The sequence below is a fragment of the Hibiscus syriacus genome, unplaced genomic scaffold (genome assembly GCF_006381635.1).
Source record: "Hibiscus syriacus cultivar Baekdansim isolate YM2019G1 unplaced genomic scaffold, ASM638163v2 tig00110198_pilon, whole genome shotgun sequence".
Classification (NCBI taxonomy): domain Eukaryota; kingdom Viridiplantae; phylum Streptophyta; class Magnoliopsida; order Malvales; family Malvaceae; genus Hibiscus; species Hibiscus syriacus.
The window spans coordinates 886527-899999 of record NW_024062623.1 but is presented as its reverse complement, the minus strand read 5'-3'; the positions used below and the strand labels follow the sequence as shown (position 1 = coordinate 899999).

Sequence of the window (13473 nt, the reverse complement as noted above, 5' to 3'; positions counted from 1 at the left end):
ATAACGTTAAATATGATATTGACAAAAAATAGTAGTGACCAAAATAAAACAAAAGTAATAGTAGTTGAGTACTAAAGTGTAGTTTACTATTAAAAATGATACTTCGATTTGACCAAAACCATTCTTAAATAAAAAATAATAATCGACCAAAACCAGACACAGATTCGGCTGGAAAACAAGCAGTCATTTGACAAAATCCAAACTATGGGTGTGCTTTCGCTATAAATAAAATCCCATTGGCTTTCCTCTTGCATCATAAACAACAAACCGCAACCACAGAAGAAAAACGAGAGTGATCAGATAAAACTCAACAACTCTTTAGTTCTGTCTGTCGAAGAAAATTAAACAGCCAATATGAGTACTGCTGGTCAGGTCATCAAGTGCAAAGGTGTGAACAATCACTGTTTCTCAGATGTTCTTTGTTGGGTTCTTTTCTCTTTCTTCATTTGATCTGTTTTTGCGTGTTCTCTGTTGGTTTTGATTCTTCGGTGGGAGTTCTTCTATTTTGTTACTGGTTGATTGGTTATTTTTTCATGGCGGTTGTTTTGCTAATTCTGTGGTTGTTGTCTTGCAGCTGCGGTGGCATGGGAGTCGGGGAAGCCACTGTCAATAGAAGAAGTGGAAGTGGCGCCGCCGCAGAAGAATGAAGTCCGTATTAAGATTCTCTTCACTTCTTTATGTCACACCGATGTCTACTTCTGGGATGCTAAGGTTCCTTATTCACCCTTCATCTATGCCTATTATACATTTGCTTCACATGAATCTCTGACTCTGATCCCTCTCATTTCTCTTGTTGTAGGGGCAAAACCCCCTGTTTCCTCGCATTCTTGGTCATGAGGCTGGAGGGTATGTATTTGTTTAAAGTTTCTACTTTCTGTGTTCTTATATGTATATTTACTCTGTTCTTTGAACTTGGTGATGTTTAGGATAGTGGAGAGTGTAGGTGAGGGGGTGACTGATCTCAAAGCAGGTGACCACGTTCTCCCCATCTTCACCGGAGAATGCAAGGAATGCGCTCATTGCTTGTCGGAAGAAAGCAACATGTGTGATCTCCTCAGGATCAACACCGACAGGGGTGAAATGATTCATGATGGGAAATCCAGGTTTTCCATCAATGGCAAGCCTATCTACCACTTCCTTGGCACCTCTACTTTCAGCGAATACACCGTCGTACACGTCGGCCAGGTCGCTAAGATCAATCCAGAGGCTCCACTTGATAAAGTTTGTGTCCTAAGCTGCGGGATGTCCACAGGTTAGGGACTAAGACTTCCCTTTGTCTTCCTTTTTTGGGATATATAAACCATGTGAATGACATCAAGGAAGCTTTTGTTGTTGTTCTTGCAGGCTTTGGTGCCACTGTGAATGTTGCTAAACCCAAAAAGGGTCAATCTGTTGCGATTTTCGGACTAGGCGCTGTCGGTCTTGCTGTGAGTTATTCTTGTAGCTTTTATGTTTAGTTCTTTCCCCCCTCTTGGTATGCACTTTTAAGATAAATCTCTGTTCTGAAATTTAGGCTGCTGAAGGAGCTAGAGTTTCGGGGGCTTCGAGGATCATTGGTGTTGATTTGAACCCCAGCAGGTTCGAACAAGGTAGGATTTGTTTCACAGTCATGATTTGCACAATACATCCCAGGATTTGGTTATGTTCTTGGTTAAGCAATGTTACAAAACTGATTCCTATTACTTGTTGCAGCCAAGAAATTTGGTTGTACGGAGTTTGTGAATCCAAAAGATCATAACAAACCTGTTCAAGAGGTTGGTTCCCACATCTTTATGACCCTACATACTAGGGTCACCTAGTATAAAACCTGCATTATATAATAAACTTGTTTGAGATCCTTCTTATAGAATTGTTTTTAATAATCAGGTCATTGCTGAGATGACTGGGGGAGGAGTTGATCGCAGCGTTGAATGTACTGGGAGCATCCAGGCCATGATTTCTGCATTCGAATGCGTCCATGATGTACAGCATTTTTCTCTTCATTCATGACATCAGAATATATCATTTAACATTGTTGGTTTTTAGCTGAAATCAGTTAATTTTCAGGGCTGGGGTGTTGCGGTTCTTGTCGGTGTTCCGAACAAAGACGATGCATTCAAAACGCATCCGGTGAACCTGCTGAATGAGAGGACTCTGAAGGGTACTTTCTTTGGCAACTACAAACCTAGGACCGATATTCCTGCTGTCGTCGAGAAATACATGAACAAGGTGAGGTTATGTTCCTGTTTGATGTAAACATTTAATCGTGTAAAGAAGTAGCAGTAATAAGATGTGTTAAATGTTGCAGGAACTTGAATTGGATAAATTCATCACTCACTCGGTTCCATTCTCGGAGATCAACAAGGCATTTGAGTTGATGCTTGCGGGTGAGGGTCTGAGATGTATGATTCGCATGGATGCTTAAAGGATGAAGCTTTATCAATGGATTGAGTAAATTATTTGCAAAGAGTGATTAAGGAAAATAGAATAATGAATGCTACTACATGCTTTTGCTGTTTTTACTTGATGTTTATCCTGTTTTTTCTCACTCTTCTTTCTTGTTGATGTGTTCAACTTGTTGTCTTACTTGCAAAATAAATAAAAATAACTATTTACTTTATTGATTATTGACATTTATATATATATATATCATATAAAAGTAATTGCTCTAATCCGGGACTTGTAAAAAAAAACAATACTCTTTTATTACGAGGTCACTTGAACTACTATACATGATTTATAAAACATTGGCAAAATATTTTTTATAATTTTTATTACAATTCATGAAGTAACAGAAGAAAAATTGAACATGATCACGGCACATTTTCCTTTGGTATTTAAGTTTATTTAATTCAACATTTTTTTAAACAATATTTAAAATGAACATATACAAGACTAGGCCTTGTGTTCTAGTTGATGATGAGAACTTGAAGTTTCACCTCCTGCTTCGATATCTTTATGATGAATTTGCTCAGAAGAGTGGAGATTGGATCCGTTTCCAATTCTTTGAGTCTTTGCAATCTCTTCATCGATATGAATATCATCTTCAATCTCTAGTAAAACTGAGCTAGTTCCATGGGGACCTTCAACAATTGCCTCCTTGATTTTCATTTGTTCATCCATATGTACCGCGTCAGCCTTTTGAACCTCCTTTTTCTTGAGGAAACAAAAGAGAGTGGCCGCAAGGAATGTGAGGAGGAACACGCCGCCACATGATATAAACACGATGATTATAACCGTATGGTTATTTGGTGATGGAGGAATTGGAGTCGGCGGTGGAGGTACATGGGGAGGTGGTGGAGGCGGAGTGATTGGATGGTGGGGTGGTGGAGAGAAATAAGGGAAGTTGAAGTTAGGAGAGGCCATTGTGGAATGAGGGGATAGATACAGTATGAAGTTGATATTGTTGGTGCACAAAAAGGTAGCATTTTGGACTGTATTTGTAGTGAAACTTGTGCAGTAAAATCCAGATGAAGTTATGAATAACTTGACTCTCATTCCTTGCCTTCCCTTCAAGTTTAGGAAAGTTGGGCCAATGGGTTCTATGTTTGCATTGTAAAACACGAAAAAACTTCATAATACTCAAATAAACAAGGGTAGAACTTGCAACTTGCAAGCAAACCATTTTGTACAATGAATTCCTTGTACGGTTGCTATTTAATTGTTTACGGGCTCGTCTCTCTTTTCTTACCCAAGGTGTTCGCGAAAATATTCATTTCTGAATAGTATGGTTAAAAAAATGTATTATAACTATGTTTGATCATTGTAACATGTGCTGAAAAGTGAGGCTTTCATCACTCTTCTTCACGCAACAATGAATCCATTTCTGGAGCATAACCATCTTCTCTCGTCAATACAACCAAATCCTTCAAAACTTCTTCAATTTCATCTGCTTTAGGATGCGACTCATCTCCTGCAACAAACATATTCGTTTTCTGTCCCACGATGATCCAGCTACAACCAGGGAACTTCTGCAACCTTTTTTCACTCGTTCTCTTCCTCGTAGCATTAACTTCACTCCACTTTCCCGTTGCAGCATATATGTTAGACAGTAGCACATAGGGTGATGGATTTTTCGGTTCTAGTTCAATCAGTTTCTCCACTGTCCTCCGTCCTCTAATTTCATCTCCATGTATTCTACAACTGTCTAGTAGTGCAGCCCAAATCATAGCATCGTGTTCGAACTTCATACTGTTGATGAAATCCTCGGCTTCTTTAAGAAACCCCATCGTCCAAGAAGATCAACGATGCAGGCACAATGATCCACTCTTGGCTGAATCCCAAAATTAACCATTGTGTCAAAAATTTGACGACCTTCAGATACCTTCCCTGCATGACTACATGCAGTAAGAACACCGAGGAAAGCGACATCATCAAGCATTACATGTGTTTGAGTCATCTCAAAAAATATTCTCAATGCATCTTCTGCATAACCGTTTTTAGCAAACCAGACTATCATCGAGTTCCAGCAACTAATACCGTTCTTGCTATTCATTTCATAAAAAACTTGTGCAGAACATTTAACATCCCCACATTTAGCACACATATCGACAAGGGCACTAGTTGTTAACTCATCTGAAACATAACCAGTCTTATAAATTAGTGCGTTGATCTGTCTGCCTTCTTGCAAAGAAGACAAAGCAACAATCATAGCATTCATGGAGACCACACTCCATCGAGACATAACATAGAGGACTTTATGTGCATCCCAAATGGTTCCCGACTTGGCATACATGTCTATAGGGTCACTTCCTGCATAGAGGCTCTTATCTAAACCAGATTTAATTGCAAGACAATGGACTTGCTTCCCATGCTCAAGATTCTGAACATTTGTGCAACCACTAAGTATACTAGCCAAGGACACTTCATCAGGCACAATGCCATCTAAAATCATTCTTCGAAACATGTTAAAAGCCTCAAACTCATTCTCACCTTGCACATATCCAACAATAATTGCATTCCAAGAAACATTGTCTCTATCTTTTATGATCTCAAACTGCTGCCTTGCTTCCTTTAAAGCACCGGATTTTGAATACATATCAACCAATGCATTTGCCACAAATAAATTTGATGCGAATTTGTTCTTGATTATTAACCCATGAAATTGGCGACCTGTTTCCAGACATCCTAAGCTAGCACATGCACTCAAGGTACTGGTATAGGTGAACTCATCAGGGTGATAATCAGACCCTTTCATCTGAGAAAACATCTCAATGACTTCATCAGCACAATCATTTTGTGCACAACCTCCGAGCATTGCATTCCACAATACAACATTTTTCTCATGCAACTCATCAAATACTTTCTTTGCAGCATCAATTTCCTCACACATAGGATACATATTGATTAAAGAGCTTCCCACATAAACGTTAGAATTTAACCCTTGTTTAATTGCCTCACCATGAACCAATAAGCCTAAGTCTAATGCTGCTAAACTAGCGATGACACTCAACACACTTCCCAATGTGGAGCGTGTGGACTTAACTCCAGATCCCCTCATATTATGGAAAAATTCAATAGCCTCCACCTCATAACCTCTCTTGGCATGCCCTGAAATCATCACATTCCAGGCTACAACATTCGGATTAGGCATCTGGGAAAACAAGGCACGTGCATCATCAAGTCTACCTAAGCCGACAAATGCATTCATGGTGCTAACAAAAGCCACCTGATTATCCTCAGGCAAGCCAACCTGAACATAACACGCAACCATCGATGTCCATGAAATTGTATCAAGATCCATTGACCCAAACACCTTCCTAGCATCAGTTACATAATTACACTTGGAATAAATATCAATGAGAGCACCTTCACAGAATGGACTCGCTTCAAGGTCCATTTTAACAACAAAACAATGCACTAATCTACCAAACTCAACATCTTTCAATTTGGCACATGCAGATAAAAGAGTGGCAAATGTGAACTCATTTGGCAACACCCCACTACTCATCAAAGGTCCGATGCTCTTAAAAACTTCTTCTACCAACCCTCGTTTTGAATACATCGAAATAACCGAGTTCCAAGCGAATACATCTCTCTTTTCAAGGCTATGAAACGCTTTCTCAGCAGAAACCACATCTCCCCAAAGATCGAGAATTGCATTTCCGAACAACCCTTTTGAACAAAACCCAAGTTTCAAACCTTGTGCGTGTATCATTTTTCTTGCTTTCAAATCCGGCTCTCTCGTCTGAGACATTTCGTCGAACAGGTAACGAGTTTTGACTTCTCTGCATTGTTGTAAACACAACCTTACTAGGTGGCTGTATCTCTCGGGTGTCGAGCTTCCCGAGCGAGTTGACAGGGGAAGAATCGTTGAGAAGTAAGAGTGTTGAAGAAAAGAGCTCGGCTCGGACGTCGGTAGAGTTCTTGAGAGGAACTTTAGGCGCATCGAGTCGGGACACTTCTGGCATGGCTTGATGGAGTTAACGAGTTGGGTGAGTTAATTGGGCTGTATGAAAGCAACCATATTTTTCGCTCCGAATATGAATGATCTGACTCAGACTCTTCCAAAACCTTGAATTGAAAGTCTTGAGGATTGAGCCCACGAGACCATCCCCAAAACCAGAGCCCAAAAGGAAAAATCGTAGTGAAAACGGGAAATAGAAAGGCCAACGGAGGGTAAAACAGTAATGACACAAAAAATAAAGAAAACGCGGGATGCGATTAGGGTTTTTCTTAGAGTTTCTTCCCCTGTATAAATTGTCGAACCCAGTTGAATACCTCGTAACATCGTTCTAAGTTCAAGTCTGCAGCTTTCTTTTTCCCATTGATTTTCCTTATTAATTTCGCTTCAAATTTCATTATTTTTAAAAAGTTTTCTACTTCAGAATCTGGGCAATGATGAGAAAAATTAGAGGAAGTCATGCACCACGCTGATCCTAACCTGTGCTGATAATTCTCTCTACCCATATTTTCCTCTGAGCTTTTATTTTCCCCCAATTATAAACCTTTTGATTTTAGATAGAGTTTTTGTTTTTACGGTATTTGATTCATCTTCGTTAAACCCTTTTCTCTGCCGTGAAATAAATTTTCAATTCCAAGCATTGAAAGGAAAATTAAAAGAAAGCAAAGGAACCAGATGATGTGATCTTCTCCAAGGAGAAGATTGAACCATGATGCGGACCGTAAAGCTTTATTAGCTTCTGGGGATAATTATTGGTTTCTGATGGCTCCTCTCTTTTCAATTTAAATTTCTGGAGGGAAGTAATGATTTTTTTCAGATGAAGTTTTAGATTCGGTCTTTTGCTTCATGATCATATCAAATCTTAAAATGTTTCAAATATCTGAAATTACAGCCTCCGTTACTTATAATCTAATTTTGAATAATCCCACTTGTTCAACTTCCAAGAGATTTAAATATTTTTCGGAACCCTAATTTTACAATCATTATAGTAACATTAATCACGATTATAAATGTTATTATAATCGTGATAAATGTAATGCAACCACAACTATAATTACAACTGCAATTAAAATCGATTCCTCCAACGGAAGCTTTAATTTGATTTAACGTTTGATTAATATTCAAACTTAATAAATTTGGTCGAAATTTTAAAGAGTTAATGAATTATTTGAATTTAGTTATTTTCTAAACTAAATTATTAATAATATGTATATATTTTTATAATATAATATAAAATTTTCTTGTACTTAAGATTTAATTTCGTGTTTTAATTGAGTTTGACTTTCAATTTGAGTTAAATCTGAGAGGCTAATTTTTTTTTTTAAATTTGAGTTAAATTTTAATTTCAAACTTCCTAATTTTTAAATATGTGAATTTTTAAATTGATTTGAGATTAGTTTTAAACTTATTGCGTGGAGTTTAATGATATATGAGTTCAATTTTACTTGCTTATAGTCCTACTTAAGAGCCCTTAAAGATGATGGATTTTAGGTAGGGATGAATATTCGATCGAAATGAATCAAAAAATTTGAGGTTATTTGAGTGGATGAGTCATTTTATGACTTGAATTTAATTTAATTTTTTTCAAGTTGAGTCAAGTTTAAGAAATTCGAGTAGATTTATTTGAGGTTCTATAAAAATTTTATTATAACTATTTATAGTATTATGGTAAGGATTGATTCTAATTTTTTGAATTTCTCTAATCATATAATATATATATATTCCATATTCTTTAAAAAATATAAGGTTATTTAATATATTAAATATAATCTAAAAATATATTTAATAATATTATATTTTAAAGAAGATATTTTGATGGTAAAATATTGATGAGAATATAAAAGAGTCAATAAATTGACGAGACAAAGAATTTGTAAAAATTGCAATCAAAAGATCAAATTGAGTAAAATATAAAGTTAAGGGACTAAATAAAAAAAAGAGTATATTTTTAGTAAAAAAAAAGAATTTGAGTTACATACATATTTTATAATGGTATATGAGTATGCGATTTAAATTTGGTAAAAGTTTGACTTAAAATGAAAGATAAATTGAAAAAAATAATAAAAAATCGAGAAAAATGAAGGATGTAATAAAGGGAATTTAAATAAATTGAATATTAAAATAGTGTCAAAACCTCTTTAATACTTGTCAATTTTGAAAACAAGTTAGTTCCATATAAAACATAAAATAATCTCCAAGGATTCAAAATAAATTTATAAAAATAAATCAAATTCATTGTTCATGTCTGCTTACACCTTTGTTTAATCCAATGTTAATGTCTGCTACAGCCTCCATTATTGAAGAATCATTGAAGAATTGCAAATTAAATATTATTGAAGGCTCACTCACATGATAATAACATTTAAAAATAAATCAAATCCAATGTTAATATCTGCTTACACCTTTGTTTAATCCAATGTTAATGACTGCTACAGCCTCCATTATTGAAGAATCATTGAATAATTGCAAAATAAATATTATTACCCAACTTTTTAACACCTTCATATTCTCCCCTTACGTACACTGAATAATTCAGAAGCTGCAACAATGTCTGGCGTTGAAGGAGACAAATATCGTTCTTATTTGCATGGAGAAGGTGAGCTCAACACCACATGGAGATGGGGAGCTGCTCCAAATTACGACATTGTTAACAAGCTCTTCGAAGAAGGAAGAACTAAGGTTTGATTCTTTTTCATCAGTTAATTTTACATATTTAATATGATTACGAGTGTTGGATATAAATACATGTCTGACACGAGGACTTCAATATGTTAATGGAAGGTATGGCCTCCTGGATCACTAGAAGAAAAAGTGCAGAACCTTGTGAAGACATGGGAAATGGAGCTTTTCCACAAGGCAGCCCTCGATGATGTCAAATCAATGGACTTTAACAAATTCACGTTTAGCTTAAATGGTAAAACGAAAGAACATGAACTGAGACATGTTGTACGTTAATTTTTACAAATGCTTTACGTTAAACTGGATTATGTTTCAGGTCGGAAGGCTCTGGACATGATGGAAATAAAGAAGCTCGGAGGAGGATATAACCCACACCTGCAAACATCCCTCCCCGAAGAATACAGAATCTACGATCCTGAAAAGGAAACAACCGAATCATCTCACAGGGCTTTTCTTACTGCTTTTCCAAGAGGTTTTGCTTTAGAAGTTCTCAAGGTTTATGCTGGACCTCCTGAGATTGTCTACAAGTTTAGGCACTGGGGTTACAGTGAAGGTCCTTTCAAAGGTCATGCTCCTACAGGAGATTTGGTTGAATTTTACGGAATGGCCATCTTCCAGGTAAAGTTAATTATCCCAGAAATTTATTTGTTTTGATTTTTGGTGAATAAAACTTGACTTGAATTTTTTTGGAACAGGTGGATGAAGATATGAAAATTGGTAGAACTGAGTTCTTTTATGATAGGGGAGAATTGCTTGCTGGCCTATTGAAAGGTGCCGCCATTGATGATAGCTCTGCCATGGAAGCAGCTTCAAAGTGTCCAATCTTGAGGAAGACAGGGTAGAATTATTCCCAGTATTCTACGACTTTTACATAAAATAAATACCCTTTGGGGGTGGTTACATATGTATTTTTTGATGTCAAAATAAATTCCATCTACTTAATAGAATATAAGAAATATACAATAAAAATAAGTAAGGGTCTATCCTCAAAGGTTAAATTTCTATTTGAATTACTTAAAAAAAGTAATTTAAGCGAAAATAAAGAAAGAAAACAGATTTGAAAATAATTATGGTAAAAATCAGTCTCATGACTTGCTTTGACTCAATTCATTTCTGATCATCAAAATTAGATTTTCACTTTGTGATTCATGTCGGTTATAGTTTACAAGGCATTATCCATGTAACTTGCTTTTCACTTTGGTAACCAATCTTTGGAAATCTAGTTTTTTAATTGAACTAACTACGACAATCGTCGTTTGTGCAAAAATAATTTTAGTTTAGGAAAAGTCTGACTCGTATTATATTGTCTCTCTGAGAATTGAATCCAATCTCAATTTCTCTTAGCGGACCGTCGCAAGGGTGTTCACAGGAAGTTGGATTTGCTATTTACCGATCTTTCCTCTCAACTTTAAATTAGAACAACATCCTGATCAACGTCGACTTTTTGAAAAGAAAGTGTTTTGATTTTTAAATGATAGGTCAATTACCTATCCAAGTCTTTTAGAAAATTGAGATTGACATCTTGAAGATGTTATGTGCTTTTCAATTCTCTCATATCAAAATGAGTCATCACTTAGCCTCCCGCTTTTAAGAAAATTAAAACATGACAAAAGTCATCTTAGAGATAAACATGGAAAAAATAATCCTAAAGATAATTCCAAATGTTTTTTTTTTTCAAATTCAAACTTTAATATTTTAAAAAATAAATCTCATAACATATCTCTCCCGTCCACCTTCAAGAAGGTACTGACTAAATCTTCTAGAAAACTGTTACTGACTGGACCTTCTAAAAAACTGCTGCTGACTGAACCTTCTAGAAATTGCTACGTCGGACCGTGTCATGCCCAGAGTTGTGTCCATGTCTTCAATGGTGACCAATAATAATAAAAAAATTCAAAATGGGCACTCTTTACTGCTAATTCTGGCAAATAAGATCATGCACGAAAATAAACACAATACAATCAATTCACCAGTAATAAATCCATAAGATCGAAGAATTAACGAGCAAATATTATCGATTTAAAACACTCATCAGGTGGCCTCTTTGTCCCTTCAGTTGAAACACCATTTGCAGATTTATTGTTTTTGTTTCCATTTAAATTTGTATGTTGCTAAAGAAGCAAGTTCCATAGCCATGGAACAAAAGCTTTCTTTATGATATTTTCTTTATATGTTGTTTTTAAATGAATCCATTCAAATTTTCACATTGAATTAAGGTCAATAATATGTTCTTATGATTGATGAACTTTTCCAAAATCTCAAGCATGTTTCTTACATAGAAAGATGGACATGATATACAAAAAGAAACAGAAATAATAGCACAAACATGACATGAATATATATTCACCTTCATTCTCTATTGATTTGGTTATTGAAATTTTATTTAACAAGTATTTATATCATGTGATCAAGTGTCTTTTGCTATGGTTAATCTTGCTATGCCCATGGGAGTGAACCTTGATACGGAACAGTCCCACAGTATCTAAACAGACCTTCAATTTCCGGGCATCCATTCGGATATGGGATTGACCGGTGGAAAGGATCACGGCTTACTTTCTTCTTCTTAAGCGATCCGATACATCCATATGGATCTTGTTGAAATTGAGCCCTCACCAATGCCTCGCCTTTCAAAGCTGCTTCTTTTGAAGTCGCCGAAGCTGGTGTGCCTGTGTAAAAGAATTGCGACTCCGGAAAGCCGATCGCGGAGCGGTGCAAGTTTGCAAATCTCTCTTCCTTGAAATCATAACTTACAACCTGATCCAAAATGAAATAGGATAATGATGAGTTTTCAATCTACAATGCGAGGAACAAACAACACTTGTCGTGAACAAAAAACTAACAAAGCAACGAGGACATATTACGAAAAAACTCGATATATATATATATATATAGTTAATTTGTGAACTTATTTCTTACAACCATGGTGGCATGGATCAAGTAGGATATGCTTACAGTTATGTTTTGAGGGTATGCCCCGGTAAGCTCTCGGAACCGACAAACACTAAAGAGAAGATTTTCAAAGCTATCTCTTGCATGCTCCTCTGTTAATGCCCTCCACTTCACACTTTCTTCTTCCCCTGAAAAAACAGTTGAATAAAGAACGATGCTCGATGATTCAAAACCAAACCATTGTAGAAAAAAATTAATAGAATAAAGACGGGGAAGAAACAAACTCATGGAAATAGACCAGAGAGTGGAACTCTCACTAATAAGCTAAAATGGTAGCAAATATGGATTTAAAGGGTCATGAACTTGGAGGAACTCATGGGAACATTCAAGTATATACGAAGCCGAAAGCACAAATATTGCATACATAATCTCAGGAAATTGATAATCTCGATGTTGCATAAGAAACACAGAACAATGCAATAATCTTAACTTGTCGAGTTTATGTTACATACTTCAAAGTTCAAACCAATGGGAACGATCAAGTATAACTAAGGCAAGCAACTACGGCATATAATCAGAGAAATGGAGAATGCCGAATAAGTGAACATACCGAACCATCCTTTCGATTCAGCAACTGTCCAATAACTCTGTGACTCACTCCGAGGACCGGCATCCTTCCTAGTCTCTCCGCCACTAAACAGAAGCAAAGCCGAATTATCTCGTGCAGTGCTTTCAATTCCTTCCTTTATGTGACTCAAAAATGTTGCAGCCTGCCCTGGATTCTTCTGGTACGACTCCAAAAACCAAGAATCCTCCTTATCAACTCTTCCACATCTACTACTTGTATAAACCGAATGCCCAGCAACCATGACAAGATTCTTAAGCTTGGCATACGGATAATAATTACCGAATCCATCATCAAGTTTCCCATAATTTCTTAGCATTCTATAGTTGTGCTCATATAGAGATAAAACTATAAGGATAATGACCCCAAATGCCAAGGAAACAAAGAAAACAAGGAATGGGTGTAACTTGTAATAGTAATGAAGCCTGTTAGCCAAGGATTTAATCATTCTACCAGGGGAAAACGATGCATTTCTAGACCTTTTGGTTCTTTTGATGGTGCCTAATTCAATATCAAAGTCACCCCTTGGATATGCATCGAAGGGCTTTGGACTATTTGACCCAAATGGATAATTATTCATGCTAACACAGATACAGCTGAACAGCTTCCAGATTTATGTAAATAAAGCATGCCCAGAGAGACAATTCAACAGATTATCCAGTAACGATAATGAATTTTAATACAAAACCAAAGCATAAACTACATAAAAGGAAAAATCTTGAGTATCAAAGTTGCACCTTTGGAAACTGGAATTGAATCTTTAAGGCAGAATTTTGATTACCAAAGCAGAGGTATAAAGAGTAAACTCACAAAAACCTGGCAGAGTGGAAGAGACTTGGATCCAGAATTCCAGAGTTTGCTTATTAAAATTAAAAATGTCAGAGATGGTAAAGAGAAG

The 13473-nt window shown here is 36.2% G+C and overlaps 4 protein-coding genes, 1 non-coding gene and 1 pseudogene across 5 annotated transcripts; 3 read left to right on the top strand and 3 right to left on the bottom strand.

Annotated features, from left to right (window-relative positions):
- The first annotated feature begins 274 nt into the window (after window positions 1–274).
- On the top strand, window positions 275–13471 carry LOC120218544 (alcohol dehydrogenase class-P-like). The gene is made up of 11 exons (XM_039215466.1): window positions 275–388; window positions 575–711; window positions 800–846; window positions 927–1252; window positions 1345–1427; window positions 1514–1589; window positions 1693–1754; window positions 1867–1962; window positions 2047–2208; window positions 2288–2430; window positions 13460–13471. Exons 1-10 carry the CDS (start codon window positions 355–357, stop codon window positions 2402–2404), a joined length of 1140 nt encoding a protein of 379 aa, XP_039071397.1. The 5' UTR covers window positions 275–354; the 3' UTR covers window positions 2405–2430; window positions 13460–13471.
- Window positions 2875–3345, bottom strand: LOC120218399 (tumor necrosis factor ligand superfamily member 6-like). The gene has a single exon (XM_039215342.1). The coding sequence runs from the start codon at window positions 3343–3345 to the stop codon at window positions 2875–2877; it is 471 nt and encodes a 156-aa protein (XP_039071273.1).
- On the bottom strand, window positions 3770–6515 carry LOC120218543 (annotated as a pseudogene).
- On the top strand, window positions 6812–6904 carry LOC120218661. The gene has a single exon (XR_005525255.1). It is a non-coding gene; the product is annotated as a small nucleolar RNA Z221/R21b (small nucleolar RNA).
- Window positions 8894–11171, top strand: LOC120218546 (pathogen-related protein-like). Its single transcript, XM_039215469.1, has 5 exons — window positions 8894–9061; window positions 9164–9296; window positions 9378–9679; window positions 9757–9904; window positions 11106–11171. The coding sequence occupies exons 1-4, from the start codon at window positions 8930–8932 to the stop codon at window positions 9901–9903; spliced, it is 714 nt and encodes a 237-aa protein (XP_039071400.1). The 5' UTR covers window positions 8894–8929; the 3' UTR covers window position 9904; window positions 11106–11171.
- LOC120218545 (uncharacterized protein C57A10.07-like) lies at window positions 11398–13343 on the bottom strand. Its single transcript, XM_039215467.1, has 3 exons — window positions 12561–13343; window positions 12014–12138; window positions 11398–11815 (listed from the first exon to the last, which is right to left on the bottom strand). The coding sequence occupies exons 1-3, from the start codon at window positions 13153–13155 to the stop codon at window positions 11498–11500; spliced, it is 1038 nt and encodes a 345-aa protein (XP_039071398.1). The 5' UTR covers window positions 13156–13343; the 3' UTR covers window positions 11398–11497.
- Window positions 13472–13473: the final 2 nt, after the last annotated feature.

Bases quoted from the DNA above. Each gene is read 5' to 3' on its own strand.
- LOC120218544 (XM_039215466.1), top strand. From the start codon at position 355: ATGAGTACTGCTGGTCAGGTCATCAAGTGCAAAG. The intron at 1,428-1,513 runs GTGAGTTATTCT...TCTGAAATTTAG, and splicing joins TAGGCGCTGTCGGTCTTGCT to GCTGCTGAAGGAGCTAGAGT. The intron at 1,963-2,046 runs GTACAGCATTTT...GTTAATTTTCAG, and splicing joins CATTCGAATGCGTCCATGAT to GGCTGGGGTGTTGCGGTTCT.
- LOC120218545 (XM_039215467.1), bottom strand. From the start codon at position 13,155: ATGAATAATTATCCATTTGGGTCAAATAGTCCAAAGCCCTTCGATGCA. The intron at 12,139-12,560 runs GTATGTTCACTT...CTGTTTTTTCAG, and splicing joins TGAATCGAAAGGATGGTTCG to GGGAAGAAGAAAGTGTGAAG. The intron at 11,816-12,013 runs GTAAGCATATCC...ATTTTGGATCAG, and splicing joins CATACCCTCAAAACATAACT to GTTGTAAGTTATGATTTCAA.
- LOC120218546 (XM_039215469.1), top strand. From the start codon at position 8,930: ATGTCTGGCGTTGAAGGAGACAAATATCGTTCTTATTTGCATGGAGAA. The intron at 9,062-9,163 runs GTTTGATTCTTT...TGTTAATGGAAG, and splicing joins TCGAAGAAGGAAGAACTAAG to GTATGGCCTCCTGGATCACT. The intron at 9,297-9,377 runs GTAAAACGAAAG...ATTATGTTTCAG, and splicing joins ATTCACGTTTAGCTTAAATG to GTCGGAAGGCTCTGGACATG.
- LOC120218399 (XM_039215342.1), bottom strand. From the start codon at position 3,345: ATGGCCTCTCCTAACTTCAACTTCCCTTATTTCTCTCCACCACCCCAC.